Source organism: Acromyrmex echinatior, chromosome 5 (assembly GCF_024713525.1).
Source record: "Acromyrmex echinatior isolate Ae372 chromosome 5, ASM2471352v2, whole genome shotgun sequence".
Classification (NCBI taxonomy): Eukaryota; Metazoa; Arthropoda; class Insecta; order Hymenoptera; family Formicidae; genus Acromyrmex; species Acromyrmex echinatior.
The window spans coordinates 4,254,763-4,275,395 of NC_141856.1; the positions used below are offsets into that span (position 1 = coordinate 4,254,763).

A 20,633-nucleotide genomic window follows, 5' to 3' on the forward strand; every position below is an offset into this window, starting at 1 on the left:
GTGAAGTAAAATGGCGTCTAATAGGGACTCTCTTAGAAAAGGGCTCTAGACTCTCTACTACGTAGAGCATAAAGTCATGGTGGAAGATTTGATTAATAAAGTGAGATGAAATTATTTTAGATGTATCAAAATTATAAATAGGTAGGCCTATACGTTATTATAAAGGCTTTGAATTAAATATATAAAAGATACAGATATTATGTGATAGGAAAGTGACATTCTAATCTTGTCATCAATCATATTATTTTAGTGTCTTTTTTAGCAGAAAACATGACTAAAACATATTAAAACATGACTAAAACATGATTAAAACATATTGTCAAAAAGGGCGTTTAAAATTACCAGTATATGTATACACAGTAGTTTAACGATTTATTTTATTGTAAAATAAAAGTATTGTTAAATGAAAGTGTTATTTTATTACTATTTCATATCATCACTATTTCAGTTCCAAAAGTGTAAAACTAGTTCAGCTATAGAAAACAAATCTACTTCGGTCAATATTTTGTAATTTAACATAAAGTTTGTTAGCGTCGCATGTTCTAACATGTTCTAAAATGCTTCTACCATATCATTTACTCATAACTTTATCGTATTCGTAAATGATTTACTTATTAAAATTTTTAAAAGTAAACAAAATCAGTAATTTAATGAAGTTATTAACATAAAGGATAATAAAAATAAAATTATCTTAAAAGAAAAAAAAGTGTGGAAAAATATGGTAAGGAGAAAAATCGGAAAAAAACCATTTTTTCCCCAAAATTTCCGAGAATTTATTTGGACTAGGAATGCTAGTTGTTAATATATTTTAACAACAGTTCCGGTCTTTAAGTATTTTTAAATAAATTTTCAATCTGAGAGCTACATCTTCAGTTTTAAAAAAATTAATTTTTATTGTGAAATTCTCTTGTTCTCGAAGAGTTCTACAGTTTTTGATAAGTTTTGGTAACAGCTTCGGCATTTAAATATGTATTATTAATTAATTTATTAATGTGAGTGCTCCGCAAGAGTAAAATACTTCCTAGCAACTAGTTCCAGCTGACTTCTTGGCATTTTTTGATAATTCTGTAATAATTCCGATGTTTTCGACAGATGTTTTGTTCAGAGTTCCAGCCTTTAAGCATTTTTGAACAATGTTTTAATATGCACTACGCAATAAATACATGCGGACGCGGACCAGTGCAGATGTACGGTGATAAAATTGGTTAAAAACGCGCGCATGCGTACTGAAAGGTACACTATCTAAGTGAGAGGTACATATCGTCTGCACTGTAGTGTTTTCGCCAGCTCTTAATTGGCGTTAGCAATATAGTAATATTACATATATGCTTTAAGGCTCCTGACTAGTCACGGCAGCCACATTGGAATCATGATGTCAGAAGTGACACATTAATTTATGTTGCGTGCCATTTTTAAATAAAAATAATTTGGACGAAACAAAATGATATCACTTCAAAACACTTGTAAAAATCGATAAAAACTGTCCTTTTCTCCCTTGACAGTAAATGGTTGTAAAAGGCACGTAAAGTCTACATATTCCTATATTCGGGCAGAAACACACGGTCCAAGCACAGCTGTTGAAACGAGTAAAATATACGCTTTTACATATAAAATTCCAAGATAACTTTAGTTTTCATCGATAATTATGACTTTGATAAGTACGAGACAAATCACATTTTTACAATTAAGCAAATAATAACGAAATGGTACGCAACGTAAATTTCGTCGTCAAAACGTCAATTTTCCACGCCTAAGTTCGGCCATTTATCGTGGTGCGGCGCTGTAACACACAACAAGCACTAGAGACATGTTCGTGTGCTCACCTGCGGTGCGCCGAGAATGAACGAGACAGCGAGCTCCTTCTCACACTTGTTTCAAGCAACCGAAAATATTTTCTCGGTAATCTCGGCCGCTCGGCGGCCCTAGACATTAAGACTCCTGACTACTCAGCCAAGAACTCTGCGTTGACGGTGGCGACACAAAATCAGACGGTGGTCTGGCGAAACCGGTAGTCACACACTTAAGCCCATGTCCTGTGCTTGCCTGTGGCGCGTCGAGAATGAACGAGACAGCGAGCTCCTTTTCACATTAACCACTCAAGCGACCGAAAATGCTTTCTCGGCAATCTAAGCTACTCGACGGCCTAAGGCATCAATAAAGGGCGGGAGGCATTCTAAATAACGTATAAGTTTTAATAAATTGTAGTAATAGTGTACTCCTCCCATTAATCCAGAATAATATAAATCATGTTGGAACGCAATAGTTTACAAGATATTTAATTGTTTGATTTTTTATGCACGTTATATAGTATATCTCTCCTTCATAAACTCGAGTAGTAAGAATAGTTCAATAAAAGTAGAATTTTAAAAAATTATAAATCAGCATTTCTCTTCACGAAAGTCTCGAAAAGCCATCAGAAAAGAAATGCGTATGTTTGATGAGACTCGAAACTTGTAAAAAAATATGCAAAAAAAATCGAATAGTTGCAAAAAGTTACATTTTAAGAGATTTTCAAAGCTTTGCATTTAAATCTGAATGAACAGAGAGCGAATGAAAAAAAGGCCTTTTTCGGTGTTTATTTTTTTTCTACTGAACTAATAGATCGATTTTAATGTTCCACGTCTCATTTTGTAGGTATTTCGAATATTTACATTTTTGATACCAAATTTTTTTCATGCAATCAATATTTTTCGTTTTATAAGCGAAAAACGTATTTTTTCCGACTATTCGATTTGTTTTCGCATATTTTTTTTCTATGTTTAAACATGATTAGTGAAGCATTATTTAAACATTATTGTATACGTGATTAGTTAATTTTAATTCCGCTTCCGGGAAAAAATATTTTATATGTAATAATATAAAATTATATAAAATTATATTTGTAATAAATGAACAATTCTCAAGTTGCAAACATACACATTTCTTTTCTGATAACCTTTCGAGACTTTCGTGAAGAGAAATGCTGATTTATAATTTTTTTCCGATAAAATTCTACTTCTACTGAATTATTCTTGTTACTCGAATTTATGAAGGAGAGGTATATTATATAACGCGCATAAAAAATCGTAAACAATTAAATGTCTCGTAAACTCTTGCGTTTTAACATGATTTATACTATTCTGGATTAATGGGAATGATACACTATTACTACAATTTATTAAAACTTATATATATATATGTTATTTAAAATGCCGCCCGCCCCTTATTGATGCCTAGGGCCGCCGAGATTGCCGAGAAAGCATTTTCGATCGCTTGAAACAAGTTAGTGTGAGAAGGAGCTCGCTGTCTTGTTCACTCTCGGCGCGTCGCAGGCGAGCACACGAACATGGGCTCGTGCTTAAATGTGTGCCTACCGGTTTCGCTAGACCGCCGTCTGATTCTGTGTCGCCATCGTTAACGCAGAGTTCCTTGACTGAGTAGTCAGGAGCCTTAATGTTGTCTTCTATTTAACTAACAGTAAGGATACTTAATGGCGGAGTCAATCAGCATTGGCGTCATTCTCTTTATACTCACTTTAATTGAAATATGCCACGCGATAAGTATCGGCTGTCTGTGGCAAAATCATATCAGATTTCTCTTCGTGTAGGCGAAAAATAACTTATTAAAAGAATATTTTTTAGTAAAAATGGAAAAAATTGAGTTTTTTCCTCGATTTTTATTTTTCTGGAAAGTTAAGAACTCTATTAGAAACGATAGGATTCTTCGAGAACTATATAAAATTTCACTATATAAAATTTCATAAGAAAAATTAATTTCTTCGAAACTTGAGGTGCCACGTATGTGAAGCTCTTCACGTTTTTAGTTTTTTACTTTTTTTGATTAAATCAACAGAACTTATAAAACCTAACGGGAACTGTAGAACTATTATGGGTGCAAGCAAAATTGTTAACAAAATTTCCAATTTTTGAAAATGTGGTGCCAACTTAACAGAGACAAACACAAATTCTCTATTTTAAAAACACAAATTCTCAGTTCTAAGAACACAAAAGTTATATAAGCAATTATATAAGAAAGTATTTTGCGTTGTTAAAGCAGGGTATTTGTTTTATCGGAGCACAGTTGTGTCCAAAAATTATGTTTTATTGATGAACTTTTTTGTTAATAATTTTTTAACGACTAACGAGTGACGACTAAAACTTGGAGGTTATGACCTTGACAATGTATGTATGTATGCAAGATCAAAGTCATCGGAGGTTGCTCCCTTTTTTTATAGTTTTACCTAAAAAATTATTGAAGATCAATATTCGGCAAGATCAATTTTAGTAATTAATATCTTGTTATAATTATTGCGAAAATTGCAAAATGGCAGAGGATTTTTCGACTCATTGTTAGTTTAATCCGCTTTATCTATACACGAACGCTTTGTCAAAACTTACCGGATACTCTGTATATACATACATGTATATACATTGTATGTGCATATATACAGGGTATGTCCTAAGTACACTAAACAATTTTAAAGGGTGATTACACATACAAATTTCAGACGAAATCTTTGAATAACTATATATCCGAAACAGTTTAGTTTCAAAGATATTCTAATTTTTTTGTATTACTTTTAAATACAATTTAAAATAATTTTTGAAAATAATTTTTAACATATTGCTTTTGCTTTCACTAATTAGTTTTCAAATGTCTAATTATACCGTAACTGATGATATTTTATCAATTATACTAATGCAGTATTATTAAGGTAAATGTTTAGTAAAAGGGACTACCTTTCATCTGATCTTGAATTTGACATAAGTTCAGAGCTAGATTAAGATGCCGTCCCTGAGCAGTGAAATTCTTGCTCCCATTTAATTCTTCAACAATAGTGTGTTCGTAACGAATAAAAAAAAGATTTCTGCAAGGATTGAAGTAGCTCAGTTTTATTACTTTCACGTACACAGTACATGCGTATGTTTCATTTTTTACATTTTGAACTTTACGCGCTTTTTTTATTACTCAACTCATTAATTGTATAATTATAATCTATTTTATGATTAAGCTCTGCTTCAATGCGTAATAATGATAAGGCTTAAATGCTCGTTGCTCTGAATACTTATTTCTTAAGTGCAATTATTTACTATAATCCTTGTACGGAAAAGGACCTTTCAACTGAACAATTTGACACTATTATACAAAATAAAATTCGGTGTGCAAAATTAATGTTTCAGTGAATACAAATTAAGGAAATCCCGTTCATGAAGTATTTTGTAATTCGGACACTGATATTTCTTTTATATTTCGTGTGCGCAAATGTGTACTAAGATGCTATTCGACTATCTAACGTCACTTTTAGTCGAGATCTCTGAATCTTTGGTAATCGATAGTTTCCAATCAGAGAGCCGCATTAGCATTACTTAAAATGATTTTGAAATAAGAATGGAAATACCGGTCAAAGATTGAAAAATTCGAATCTAGTGATTGATGAACAATTTTCTCAATTATTCGCATCTAGCAAAAAAGAAACGATTATTTTTTAGAACTTTAAAAACAAAATGCCGCCTCTCTAAACTTGTCGCTTCTTTATTTAGGCATAACTTAAATTAATCTATGATACTAATATGTCATTGCATACGAGAGTCATTTGAAAAGTTATGAGCCTCAGCATGAAGATGATATTACTCATCAAAACTATTCTGGTAATACAATCGTACATGCTTTGAAAAATACCTGTGAAAATTTTAGCCATTATAGACGCTTAGCTGTTGTTTAACATTCATAGTCATTTGTGCCAATCGATGTCAGTGTTTTTGTAAAAATGAAAAAAAATCGAATATCGATCACCATAACAAAAAATTACGAATTGCGGTTCGAATTAATTAATTACTCACCGTATTTAGATCTGATCCCTAATGACTTTTTCCTTGGTTCAAAGTTAAGATAGATTTTCTTTGTGCTGTTAAAATAAGCAATTGGAACGATAGATTTGCCGCTCGTTATCCAGCGGCTGAAATTTTGTAATTTGAACAGTTTCAACTACAAGCGTCAAACGTTCAAACACTATTGATAATGCTGACATACTGTATTAACCATGTTGATCATCGTTGAATGCGATATACATAACCTAATTTATTCTTTTTTTTATTGTTGATCCAGATAAAGGATTCGATGCAATCAGAATAATCTAATAATTATTTAATTCAATATAAGTGTATTAATATTGCAAATAATACATGAAAAATATGAACAACATATCGAATTTGTTGCTCAAATGTCAAATTTAACTCTTTTTCTTCTATAAAATTGTCGTTCTAGTTTTACGACAAAAATCGTCACGTGATCTTTTTTCACTGAAACGGCCAGTTTGAACAGCTCGTGAAAATGTACCTTTAGAATGTGTCCTCGAAGGACACAGATTTTTATCAAACGAAAACACTAAGGGGCTCCGCAGGAAACTGAGAACAGAGAATAAGAATTTCAACCTATCAGAAATCATGTATTGTGGAATACACAGTTTCTGATAGGTTGAAATTCTTATTCTCTGTTTTCCCTGTTCCTTTTATTGTGCGGAGCCCCTAACATCGATTGGCACAAATGACTCTCAAACAATAACTGAATGTCTAAAATCATGATGGAAAGGATTGACATGGTGTGCTCAGTTTGGGCAAACCACGCCTCTTTTGCGAGTCGAATTATAGTTCGTAAATTCAGTCTGAAGAAATAAATGATGATGCTACAACTGATCTCTATGCATCTTCGTTAGATTCCGCTGCGTCCTTTTCCCTCTTTGTTTCGAAACGTGAAACAACATCAACTGTCAAGACTTAAATACAATAGGCACAGACAATAGGCGCAGGCAACAGGGAATAACGAGCCGTCCAATCAGAGTTTTGGTGTATAAGTTCGATATTATATTCCAGAACTCTGATTGGAGAGCTCATTATTCTCTGTTGCTTGTGTCTATTGTGTTTAAGCCTTTAAGTAATATTAAATGTGATTTTAAGAGTTTATTAGTATATGTGTTACATTATTCGAAATGGATTTTTATTGGAATTATTCAATTATTCCTTATTAAATTTCTATTGCATTTTCTAAGAAAAACAGAATAATTCCGTAAGTGCCCTAAGAATTCCGCCAAGCTATACGTTGGTGAAAGTATTGTTGGGTCATTGTACTTATTTACTTATATTTATGTATTGATTTGTTCATTTATCCAGGAAAAAATGTTTTATATATAATTGTGTATATACAGGGTGTCTCTTAAGATGAGTCGTTAAAAAGTGCTTCGTCGCCGCTCGAGTGTGGGCCGTTCTACGAATTCGCGCGGCGCGGCTTAACCGCATATTGGCTTAGACATTTTCTTTTCTCAGAATGATATAAGACTTTTTTGTTTCCTTTGATCCATTCTCCGCCTCCAATGTGACCTCGATCCATCTTAAGAGATATCCTGTGTGTGTGTGTGTGTGTGTGTGTGTGTGTGTGTGTGTATATATATATATATATATATATATATATAGAGAGAGAGAGAGAGAGAGAGAGAGAGAGAGAGAAGAGACAGAGAGAAAGAGAGACATCACAATATAATTATAAATATATAAAATATGTTCATACATACATATACAATTATACATATATATACAATTATAGAAAATTATATAAATCTTATAATATTTTATAATTTACATATAAAAAAATTTTGAATTTTTAGAATTTCTGTATTATTTTGTAACTGTTCAGAAAATATCTCAAATTTTTTTATACGAATCCGTTACGTACAATATTTCAGAATACATATTATACGTAGGCTGCTGGAAAAGTTTCTTAACAATATGAAAAAAAACGTGTAAAATTCGATAAATAGCTTTATTGTTTTTCGAAGTATTCGCCTTTAAGATCGATATATTTTTGCATATGCTCGAACCAATTTTCGAAGCATTTTTTCCACTCTGAGGCTGTAACTTCAGAAATCAGTGTACAAAATGTTTCAACAGCTGCTTCAGGCGACTCAAATCACCACGCATCTTCTTTTTGATGAATGTTTGGGAACAAAAAGAAGTCATTAGATGGTAAATATGGTGAATATGAACAATGATTTCATCATTTCGACATTTTTACTGGATAAAAAAATCAACGGTTGACTGTGTGACAGCTGGCGTTGTCATGATGAAGGATGGTGCGACGATTTCGGTTTGTTCTACGCAATTCATTTATGACTTCTGACAAATAAATTGTTGTATACCAATCAGTATTTACAATCCTTCGATCCTCTAAAACCACGGTTGCCAGTATAACTGAAGAAACAAGCAATCATTTGCTTGGCAACACTGCGTGAACGAACAACTTTTGTTCCGGTTCATTTTGAAATACCCAAACAGTGGATTGTTGTTTACTTTCGGGCTCATACGAATAGATCCATGTCCCCAGTAACGATGTTGTAGACCAAATTTGATCGACCTTGGTTGAATTTCTTGAGCATTTCTTTGCTCCATTTAACACGAGCCTGTTTTGAGCTTCGATCAAATTGTGTGGGATTCAACGACTGCAAAATTTCCGTACGCTCAAGTGATCATGCAAAATCATATGTATTGCTTTCATGTCAATGCCTAAGGATGCCTGAATCTCGCTGTATGTGATATGCCGGTCTCGCTCAATCATTTCACGCACAGCATCAATATTAGCGGCAACAACAGACGTGAATGGACGACCTTCACGGAATTCACAAAGAAAGGCGTTTATGCTGAAATTCGGCAAACCAATTATAAATAGTCCTATGATGCTTCATCCCCAAAAGCCAAATGAAATCGATCGATGCATTGTTTCGGAGTTAAATTACATTTGTAATCATAAAAAATCATTGCCCGAAAATTTTCACGCGAAATTTCCATTTTCTCACAAAATAACTTCTTTTAAAATACTATGCAAACAAAACTAGTTGGCTTTACAAAGTGTCAACTGAATTATAAGTTAAAAACGTCTAATTTTACGGATATGATAGTAGCAGAACGTTGGCGCCACTGGAAGTATTAGATTGCAGAAACTTTTCCAGCCTACATATATGAAAAATTGTTTAAAAAAGTATAGATACTTTGAGTATATATTTCTAAATTTTTCATTCTTATTATAGTTCCTACTCACTCCAACGAACATGTTAAAGTGTAGGAGCTAGGGTAAAAGCATGCGAACAAACGTTAGTAATACTAAATAGATACATAATAAAAAGAGACAGAACCTAAGTGATGTGCGTACGAAGACAACTAAGGTTGGCTAAACTAAAACTACGAACGAGCAAGCGAGAGGACAGAGAATTAGAGAGAGACGCTTGTAAATTGAGCACACTATGGCTGCGTTCGGGCAGCGTGTTATCAACGCTATTTATATCATACCATCCTTGTTTCACGTTTAATGGACGATGAAGATAGAATTATACAAATAGCGCTAATAGCGTCTCTCCAAATCCAGCTCATATAATCCTTCCATCAGGATCCAAAATGGCTACAATTTTCACAATTTTATTTTGCAAAACATACGATTGTAGTATCAAAATGGTTTTGATAAGTAATGCCATCTTCATGTTGAGACTCAAAACTTTTCAAACGATCATCGTATGTTAAGGTGTAGTAAAAAGAAATCCATTATTTTTCCAATAGAAAAATGGCTTTAGTAATCTGTATCTCGCGTTGTATAAGTGCGATCGGGTTACGCTAGATGGTGTTAGAAAGATAAGATTTCGTACTAAAAAACTTCTTAGACAGTTTTGTGATTGCTTGACTCAGTATTGTTTGAGCGCGCGTCAAAGATGGACATCAAAGAGAAAATACGCCATATTTTATAGTTTTTCTTCGATAAAGGCGAAAACGCAAGCCAGGCGGCTGAAAATGTGAATAGTGTTTATGGTCCTGATGTAACAGCCAATCAAGCGCAATTTTGGTTTCGTCGATTCCGTTCCGATAATTTTGATATCAAAGATGGATCACGTTCTAGAAGGCCAATTGTCGAAAATGTCGATAAAATAATGGAAATCGTCGAGTCATGTAAGTACTGTTTCGATTGCCCAGGAACTAAACATTGCACAAAAAACCGTTTGGAACCACTTGAATAAGACTAGATTCAAAAAGAAGCTCAATGTATGGGTGCCACACGAGTTAACGCAAAAAAATCTCATGGACCGAATTTCCATCTGCGAATCGCTGCTGAATCGCAACAAAATCAACCCATTTCTGAAGCGGATGCTGACTGGTGATGAAAAGTGGATCACTTATGACAACGTCAAGCGAAAACGGTTGTGGTCGAATCGCGGTGAGCCAGCGCAAATGGCCAAGTCAGGAAGGTTTTGCTGTGTGTTTGGTGGGATTGGCAGGGAATCATCTACTATGAGCTGCTCCCCTACGGCCAAACTCTTAATTCGGACCTGTACTATCAACAATTGGACCGTCTGAAGGAAGCAATCGCTCAGAAGCGGCCAGCATTGGCCAATAGGAGAGGAATTGTGTTCCATCAGAACAACGCAAGGCCACACACATCGACTCGTCAGAAGCTCCGGGAGCTTGGTTGGGAGGTTCTTATGTATCCACCTTATAGTCCGGACCTGGCTCCAAGTGATTATCACCTGTTCCTGTCTGTGGCGAATGATTTTGCTGGTGAAAAATTCGCCTGAAGAGAAGCTTGTGAAAATCGACTGTCCCAGTTTTTTGCCAATAGGAACGAGGGTTTCTATGAGAGAGGCATAATGGAATTACCTTCAAAATGGCAACAAGTTATTGAACAAAACGGTGCATATTTGACCTAAATCGAATCATTCTAATTATACTAAATAAAGCCTTCAATTTCATGCAAAAATAATGGATGGATCTTGTTACTACACCTTATATCAAGATTATGACCTTGAGTGACTTCCGACAGGTTTCATCCGGTTCGTTCTTTGTTAAAAAATTATTAAGAAGATCCTTGTTTTACCGATTAAATCATGTAATTTTCGTATAACAAATACTTTTTTCCAGGATTGGATAGTGCTAAGTTAAAAAGATAAAAGTTAAGTTAAAAAGTTAAAAAGTTAATTAATTTTAACTTAACTTAATTTAGACTCTTAACTTTTTATCTTTATTTAGTTACATTTTATCTATTAATTTTTTATTTAATATTTTTGAAGTTAAGTCTCAGACATAATACGCGGTAATAGAGATAACTTAAAATGAAGTAAAAATAGCAAAAGTGAGCAAATTTATTAGGTGTTGACCAATGAAATTATAAATATTCTAGTGAATTTGTTTACTTTTGTAATTTTCATCTCATTTCAAATTACACAATCGACCCTTAGATTTCAATCTGTCAGAAACCGTATATTTTGATATATCTAGTTTCTGATTGAAATATTATTCCTTATTAAATAAAATATAACACATCAATACTATCTTCGGCTCATGTGAGCTCACGTTGAGCTCATGTGACCGGTTGTTCAGTGCAGAAGGACTTATTTTCAATGACTTGTAAGGAAAGATGTCCGACAAAAATTTCGAAATTGCTTTATTACTTAAATTTAATAAGTATATGTGAACAGAATATGTAAATAGAATATAGAGTATTTTCTAAATGAAGTATATATTTGTCATTTTCGATATTTGTAAGACTGAAACCCTAAAATCATGAAATAAAAAAATAAAAAAAATAAATTTAACTTTTAACTTTTCAATTACTTTTTTATTAACTTAACTTTTAATTTAATTACTTTTATTATAAATTAACTTGTATCTTAATTAAGTTAAATTTTCAAGATTGTTTAACTTTAATCCTAACCCTGCTTTTTTCCTCTTTCATCGATTCGAAAATCCTTTTCTAGGATTAAAGTATACGCATTAATATTGGAAAGTGGAGTCTATGCCGAGAATAATCAAAAAAATGTCAAAATTGATTATATTTTTTATCATTTCTTAATGTAACATGACGTCTCAGCTGTCAAATCATCATTTGTTTAATATGAAACCTAGCAAACGAAAATGGATTGAAATTAATTGAAATTGATTCAGATTTTCAGAAATATTCATTCACGAATGTTAAAATGAATGCTTTTCAATTCTGAATGCATTTTTATTCATTTATAGGAATTGCATGGAACATATCTCTATCTGCCTTTCAATCTAAAAATAATATTAGCTTTTTCTGTGCATACAAACACAATTGTAAATACTGTTCAATTCAAAATTTTGAATAAGGAATGCAGTTTTTCAATTCAATTGCATCCAATTGAATCTAACTGAATCCAATTAAATCCAAAAAAAATATTTTGCTATTTAAAATACGCATTCGGATAGAAAAAAATTTCAATCCATTTTAATCCATTCTCGTTTGCTGGGAAGCTTTGCAACTTGTACGTACGAAGTGGTTTCCAGATACATATTGGGTCATCTAAAAAGTATCCACGGTTTTTTGTCACTAGATGTGTGTTGATGGTCATATATCTAGTGACAAAGTACCGCGGATACTTTTTAGATGACCCAATAGTTTACACGAACAAACAACGTTGAGTTCTTAGAATTAGACTTAGACGCTTTATCGCGACGAATTTGTTATACGAAAATTCAGGGTGCGATTACATGGAGCGCGGTACGCGGGACGTGGTACAATAACTAATAGTAACTAACTAGGTAACTGCGGAAACCGCGTATTACGTACCGCCTATTTCTTTCGCTGATATTGGGTCATCTAAAAAGTATTCGCGGTTTTTTGTCACTAGATGTGTGTTGATGGTCATATATCTAGTACAAAGTACTGCGGATACTTTTTACATGACATGGACAATATTACATGGAGCGTGGTTTTCGTACGGTTTGCGGCACGAACTAGTGACAAACTCACATTAGTATGAATTTTTAAAAATATATGAACTTATTTTTATGCACGCTTTATCGATACTCTTATTTTTTTAACAGATTCACTTAATAATTGCATTTAAATTAATTAATTCCATTAAAAAGTGCATAGCAGTGTATAGTAATGTGAGTTTGTTACTAGCTCGTGCCGTAAACTGCGCTCCATGTAATATCAACGAAAAAAATAGGCGGTACATATGCAGTTTCCTAGTTGCCTAGATAGTTACTATTAGTTACTGTACCGAGAATCGCGCACCCGCGCTCCATGTAATCGCACTCTACACGAATGTGCGATTGCGTGTATCATAGGTTACATGTGGTAGTATATTAAGACATGCGATGCGTGGCGCGCGGCGCGACCTCTGGTGACTTCGTCGGAGTTCGACCTTTAGGAAGCTTCCCCTTAACAAAAAAGTTCATTACTTTATGGGACGAAACAAGGTCTATAATAATTGTACTATTTTTTCCATAAGGGTTTTCGACTTTCCACACGAAGCAAGATTCATCTCATCTCTTCCTTCTGCCATGAGACATACGACTTTTTACGCAAAGCAAGGCCTATTCCACCTCGCTCCCTTGCTAGGAGCACATGACTTTCTAAGCATAAGGGAATGGTAATGCAATCTCGCTTCGCGAAAGTCGTGCGCTCTTAAACAGGGGGAGATGGGATGAATCTCAGTTCAAATAAAAAAAATCATTACAAAATCACAAATTTTCTGCTTTAAAAACAAAAATTATATAAAAAAATGTTTTCAAAAAAAATTTTTATTTTTAAACCAAGAAATTATTTTAAAGCAGAGAATTTTTTATTATATAGCAGAATTTTTTGTTAATAACTTTTTAACGAAGGACGAACGCTGAGTAAAAGTTGTTGGAAGTCATTCATAACCTTGACAATATATGTTAAAATCAAGATTATTGGAGGATAGTCCCTATTATTAAATATTTATCAAGATCTCTTTAATACTTCGATAGAATAAGCCATTTTTAATTAAAAATCAGTAGTCAATAAAACAAAACATGTTAGTCGTTACAAGACAAAAGAATTGATCTTATTTTTGTCTTGTCATGATTAACATGTTCTATTTTATCGATTATTGATTAATTATTATTGAAATGATCCGTGTGACTTTATTTCAAATGTTTTTACGAACATGGTTTTTCTATTCGTTGTTAATATGTACTTTTACTTTTATGAATTTCTTATTTATTATAGCGTTTAACGATTAAGTAATTAGCAGTAAAATAGAAATCTTCCTGAATGCGAGAACAAATATCTTTTTTTCCCTTTTTCTTTTCCTAATAAAATTAAATTAATTTTAAACATATGAATGTAGTGAATTCGCTTCGCATAAAGGATATTAAGGAAAACCGAATTTTTATTACTACAAATTGTTAAAACTCAACTATTACTTATTAAGAATAAACTTATAGAGTGGGGAGTAGTCCGCTTACGCGGAGCCTTGCTACCTTATCTCAAGGAAAGCGCGAGTATAGGTTCTACCAAATTTTGAGGAGTGTCGATTGGTTCTGAAAGGACACTCCCACACTCATTTTCAGAATATAAAAGGAGCTGTCAAAGACAGAAACAGTCCTTCTTTTCCTTCTTTTCCTTTTTTCGGTCAATTCAGTCACCCAGCCAGTCAGTCAGTCGGTTATTCAGACAATCAGTCAGTTACTTAGTTACAGTTACAGCTACAGTTACAGTTATACAATCAAGGTGAGAGTTATTCTCGCGCTTCTTCAGAATCTTACTTTTCTTTTTCATTGTTTTACTTATAGCATTTACTTATTTCAATAAACGAAAATATTGAATCGAATCTATTGATGGAATCTCTAAATCTCTAATCGGTTACATACAAGTACATATACATATATGAATATCTGAGGTTGTGCGACTGTCGCTGCCAATAGCGTGGCCCCCATTTATTAACACTTCCTCGGAGAATTCATAATTTTCTCATATTCAGAGAGCTGTTACGACTGTCGCTGCCAATAGCGTGGCCCTCGTTACGACGGTTCTCCGGAACATTATTATTATAATTCTTTTTCTGTATTATCTCCATGCCTACCAAAGGCGGACGAAGACAAAGAGAAAAGAGATTGAGGTTCCAAATTAAATCGGCCCTTATTTCAAATCAAGATTACCCTTCCTCTAAATTATCCGGTACTTCCCAGTGAACCGCATTCTTAACCGCACAACTTAATCTCCGGTCCCCGAGTAAATTGTTTAAATACATTGACTCAAAAACAGAGAAAATCTCAACAACATTAGACGTAACACTAAAAATATTACCTCGGCCAGGAATCGAATCTTGGCATAATTTAATTTGTGATATTACTGCTTTTTAGTTATATTAGAATTGCATTTCAAAACTGAAAATGAAATTCGGCGCGCAGTTTGCAGAATTAGAAATATGTATTATAATATATAAATTCACATGGAATTATTTAAGCAATAAAAATCCTGCTTGACCTTCATTTCCGATTTATTGTAAAATAACATTATCATTACTAATATGGTTTTATTAATTAATCGATGAGAATCTGAACTAGGTTGAAACATATATTTACTTGCTTAATAAATAATGTAATTTACACTTGAATATCCTGTGTTGCTTCATATTGGCATTACTTAATTTGTTAGATTTAATCACTTGAGCTTATTTTATTTATTAATTTGTTTGGTTTCTAAGTTTTCTTCAAAACAGGATAATTATAAGTCTTAGAAATCTTAGAATATTTCAGAAGTTACATACATGCAAAATTCTAGAAAACAATTTAGTAAAGGAAAAATGACCAAGAAATGTTCAACACAAATAAGCGAAGACCATATTCGATCAAAGCGAACTTTGGCATCTAATTTTTTCGTATTAATTGCCAGTTTAAACATTCACACAATAATATTATTAGGCATCAAAATCTTTGGTGTGAATATTTAATATTGATCGAATATACGATGTTTGTGTTCATTTGTGTTGAATTCTAGAAAAGATGTAAATTTTCTCAACATTTCTGAAAAGTGTTACAATTTGTATATAAAAAAATAATTTTCTAAAATGTTATAAAATTATATAGAAATTTTGAAAAATTCTGAAAAATTCTATGAAGAATTCTAAGAAAAATTTTTATCAAGGCATTAGTTAGCATGAAGGCTAAATCTTAAAATCTAGTATATTTTTTTTTTGCAAAAACCTACCGGTAGACTGAGGACAAGGCGGACCCCTGCATGTTTTCATTACAGGAGGTCGTGGTATATCTCTACAAGCATTTCCCGCTGGCTTCTTTGTACCAAACCAGACACATTGTAAAATCCTATATTTGATACCGTCTTCTTCACAAGATGCAGTGCACTGTCAGAATATTACTTTAATGTAAACATTATCATTATCAAAATTTTTAATCGGTCTATTTACCTCAGTCCATTCGCCGACCCTCCAAACACCCTTACAAGCATCATTGTAGCATTCCTGTCTTTGTAGCGGTCTCGTAGCCTCGTCACATTTACTCGTGTCTAACAACGTGACGTTTTCGTGTCCATCCTTAGCATCGTGCACCAGACGACAGCTAATGTCTCGTTTCTGCATTGCTGTTTTCCAATTGAAGCATCTGGACGTTTCACACGGAGTCCATTCCGTGACATGCCATTGAGGGCATTTGCCCATTCCGCAGGGTTTCACCTTCTGCGGTACTGGATATCCGGCGTCCTCACACAATGTCTGACCGATTACCGTTCTTGGCGAAACGTGCGTGAAGTTGCCATCTGTTTTCGTCGATCGAACTGTACACTGTGCACCTCGCATCTATGACAATGAATAATTTGTAATGCAGTTATTTCGAAATTTTTTTTAGTAGAAATATATTTTAATATGAAATTGGATGAAATTTCAAATTCTTTTGACTTTTAAATATTTTCATTAAAATGTCGTGATCTCTTTAATTCTTTTTTCGGATAAATTAACAAATTAATAAAATTATATATAATATGTATTTTAAATGATAGTAAGTAGATAATGTAAATGAATGAATCATGATGAAATAAATGAATGAACAATCATATATCACAAGTAGATGTTTAATCATTCAAATTTTTTTATCGCTTCAAACATTTCTTAGACAATTGCTTAACAATGATAGTAATTAAATCTAAATATTCTTTTTATCGAATTAACTCAAAAGAATTGTAAATTTTCTAATTCAAGCTAATCACAGTTAGAAAAAAATGATCTTACCTGGAATCCACTTCCTCCGCAAGTTTGAGAACACTTCGACCAATCGGTCGTAACCCACTCGAAGACCAGAACATTATCCGCAGCTGCATTATAAGTCCTTCGTTTAATTATTGGACTGCTTAAACATTATCAAGACAATGTAAATTATTAAGTACAATCTTACCTAATACAGCGAGAGATTTTACAGCGGTATTTTTTGTTGTGTCGTCCTCTTCCATTATAGTGGAGGTCAAAATGTTCGCGGGCTTATCTCCATCACGTTGTCCCTCTCTAAATGTCTCTTTTAGATCAATTGAGAAGGCCTTTATGGAGCCAGCATGATCCTCTCGACTATGAGATAAGTTCTTTACGTTCTTATCAGGATTCTCCCTAACAACATCCGACCTCAGATCATCTATCAATGTCGAATCATCTCTCGCTCTATTTTCGAAGTTTTTAGTAGTCTGAAATCGTGCGATTGTATAATCCGCCGTGTGATTTTCCACATACGGCACGATTTTCCGCTTATCCAGCTCTTCCTCGAACGCTTCGCTGTACTCGATTGTCCTGTTCGTATGGTTCAAACTACGATGATCCGACTCCGATATCCTTAATCGATCTTCAGGACTTCTAGACATCATTGTGGAGGTGATATTCGATGGAGCTTCAGTTCTCAAGCTTCCATAAATGTCGTGATTGATGGACTTATCACTATCATCGGTAAAACTGTCTGCTTCCTTGAGCATTTCCTTTTTTGTGCTCGAATCTTCAATGTAATATACGTTCATTTCATCGTTTTGTGAAGATGTGATAGATTCTGTCGTATCTCTGCTTTGAAGGACGTGACTTTTGGGCGTGGTGCTCCAGTGATCTTTATATCCGGTTTTCGACTCTTGCCATTGTCGTTTAACATTTTTTAATGATTCTTCGATATAATCGATGTCAGGCTTTGTAGTAAGCTTGGTATCAACTTTCTCCATTATATCCGATTTAATATTGTCGCCGTGTTGCAGCCCGAATACAGATTCGTCCAAATCGTACGGATCGACATCGATAAATATCCGTTCTTCATCTGGACCGAAGGTCTCATCCGGGATGGCTGTGTTACGATACAAATTGTCAAAGTTATCCTCTACATTTTGATACGTGAAGTCGGCTTCTTTATTAGACATTTTACGCTTTGTTGTCGCCATTCTTTTATGATCGTCCTTGACAAATGATGTAGAAACGGTTCTGCGATTATTACTTCTGGCTATTTCGCTGTGAAACGGCCAATAGGCCTACATAAAGCGTGTTAATATTTAACATTTAATAATGTAACGCTATATGTCGAGTAAATTGTCGAAAATTTAGCTACAATGGCGATACAAGCAGGCAGACGCGTCTTATATAACTCCATCAAGTTTATTTACAAATTAACGTCTTACCTTCAAGCTCGATATCAAGTAGCTTAAGTGCGGCACAAGAGTGGAAGCACTTGATGGAGCAGGTGATTCCACGGACTCGTGATATCCCGGCTGATTGATAGTCAAATATCGAATAACCGACATCGAGGAAAGTTAGTCCAGGAGTGCAAAGCGAAATACAGAACCATCACCAGAAAATTAGTTTGAAATTCATGCACATACCATTTGTTAAGCAATGTCAAGATACGAATTATTGTAGCGGGAGATAATCTTGACAGTAGAATGCTTTTTCGCGTACCTGGTTGAGAGAGGTAACAGTATGCTCTTTATGCATCATCGTGGCATCTGACGGAGTGGGACTGGTCTTTTGCTTCTTTTGATGTGGTTTTCTCGTCGGTTTGCTAGGAAACGCACGTTCATGGCTAAGATCCTCACTATCAAAACGGTTTCCATAAGCTGCTATAAAAAAGAATCAAAGTTGCGTGTGCATGAAATTAAAAATTATTAATAACTTCCATTATTTTTAAAGTCTAGATTTGCAGTATAAGCTTAGAATTAAAAAATTTAATATATTTAATTTCTTTTTAATTCTAAGCTAAAAATAAAGAAGTTATTAAAATTTTATTGTTAATTATATTAGATTTTAAATTTTAAGATTACACAATCTAAGATTTTAAAAATATTAATGACTTACATTATTTTTGAAATCTGCATTTGTGTATAAGCTTAGAATTAAAAAAAAATCTAGTAGATTTAATTTCATTTTCATTCTAAAACTAAAAATAAAAAGTTATAGTCTATAAAGATTTTAAAAATAATGGATGTTATTCATAATTTTTATTTAATAAAGAATTTATTACGGTTTTTAAAATTTGTACAATACATTTTGTAGCCGAAAGATTTTGTTTTTTACTATTATAATCATTTGTAACGGTACTGAATATATAATTGGAACATTTGCGCTAAATTTAATGCATTTCATGTGTTCTAAACGATCAACTCAAATTTTTGTGTTAATTTAACTCAAGATAAATATGTTAGAAAGTAAAAATAATGTCAAAAATATATAACTGATGTAATATTTAACGTGTTGAGTTGTAAATTTTTGAAAGAAATTTTACAGTTTTAAATCAGAATTTTGTTGACTATGCATCGATCTACATAAAAGATGTAATTCTTTTGATATTACTCCAGAATCGATATATACAGCTACTGATCTGGAACGATAAAAAAAATTTTTTCCGTATCTGAGCTTTGTATTATTATATGTTTTTCGAATAACTATTATAATTATATTAAATAGCAGTAAAGAACTTGCAGTAAAGAATTTTATAAAAACAATTGTAAAAGCATTGTTATATCGAAATTTAGGATGTAGTAAAGTAATAAAAAGACATAGATATAGAGTTACATCAATTTATTCTTCGTAATAAATGTATAAGACATAAATATAAAATAAGCAGTGAAAGAAATAAAAGAACTTATTTTTTTCGGGAATAAGAAGAAAAAATTAAAAATGTATAATAGTATTGTATGTATAATAGTATTGTAAATGTATAATAGTATTGTATTGTACCGTTCAAAGTCTGGCACAGCGCAAAGAGGTATATATTCATTTGCTTACTTATATGTATAAACAATTTTGGCGTTATATTACAGTGAATTATGCTTCTGTAATAAAATAATATTATTTACATCAAACTTAAACATAGAAAATTTGTGTCTTTGTAATACTGTGTGATTGCTGGAAATCGTCTATAGTAAGTAAATAGGTTCAAGGCTAATTTTCTCTTCCCCCTTCTCTTCTGCTTCATTACAAAGACAAAAAGTTTTGATATCAATTATTATTTATATGAGATATTATATGAGATACGTAACAAATAAAAATCCAACAAAATTTATTTAAATTATTAAGAAATATATCAGCTTTCAGTTCTCTAGAGCAAATTGTGTAAAAGCAAATTGTGTAACATATTTTTTCAATAAAATTAACATTTATTGTTTGTTATATTAATATGTATTTTATTCATTTACTTTTGATTTATTTTTAAAATATATTAATTTTTTTGTTACTTTTTATTTATTTATAAATTGCGTTATTTTAATATTAAGAAAACATTTGAATATTAATTTAATACAAAATATTCAAATAATAATTATATTATATTAAATTATCACGCGAATATGTTAAACATTTAACACAACAATTTTCACAAGGATCGATT

The 20,633-nt window shown here is 32.7% G+C and overlaps 1 protein-coding gene across 3 annotated transcripts in view; it reads right to left on the bottom strand.

The window, feature by feature from the left end:
* The window catches only part of nolo (ADAMTS-like no long nerve cord), a 529,289-nt gene that overhangs the window by 8,256 nt on the left and 500,400 nt on the right, over positions 1-20,633 (bottom strand). For all 3 annotated transcript variants that reach the window (XR_015545180.1, XM_087406490.1, XM_011068727.2), the window contains exons 18-23: positions 18,707-18,867; positions 18,430-18,519; positions 17,187-18,282; positions 17,024-17,106; positions 16,208-16,594; positions 15,991-16,144 (exon numbers count right to left, since the gene is read on the bottom strand). Coding sequence is in view for 2 of the 3 variants with exons in the window: in XM_087406490.1 (XP_087262616.1) it covers positions 15,991-16,144; positions 16,208-16,594; positions 17,024-17,106; positions 17,187-18,282; positions 18,430-18,519; positions 18,707-18,867 (1,971 nt within the window). In the remaining variant the exon portion in view is untranslated. The remainder of the gene's footprint in view (positions 1-15,990; positions 16,145-16,207; positions 16,595-17,023; positions 17,107-17,186; positions 18,283-18,429; positions 18,520-18,706; positions 18,868-20,633) is intronic.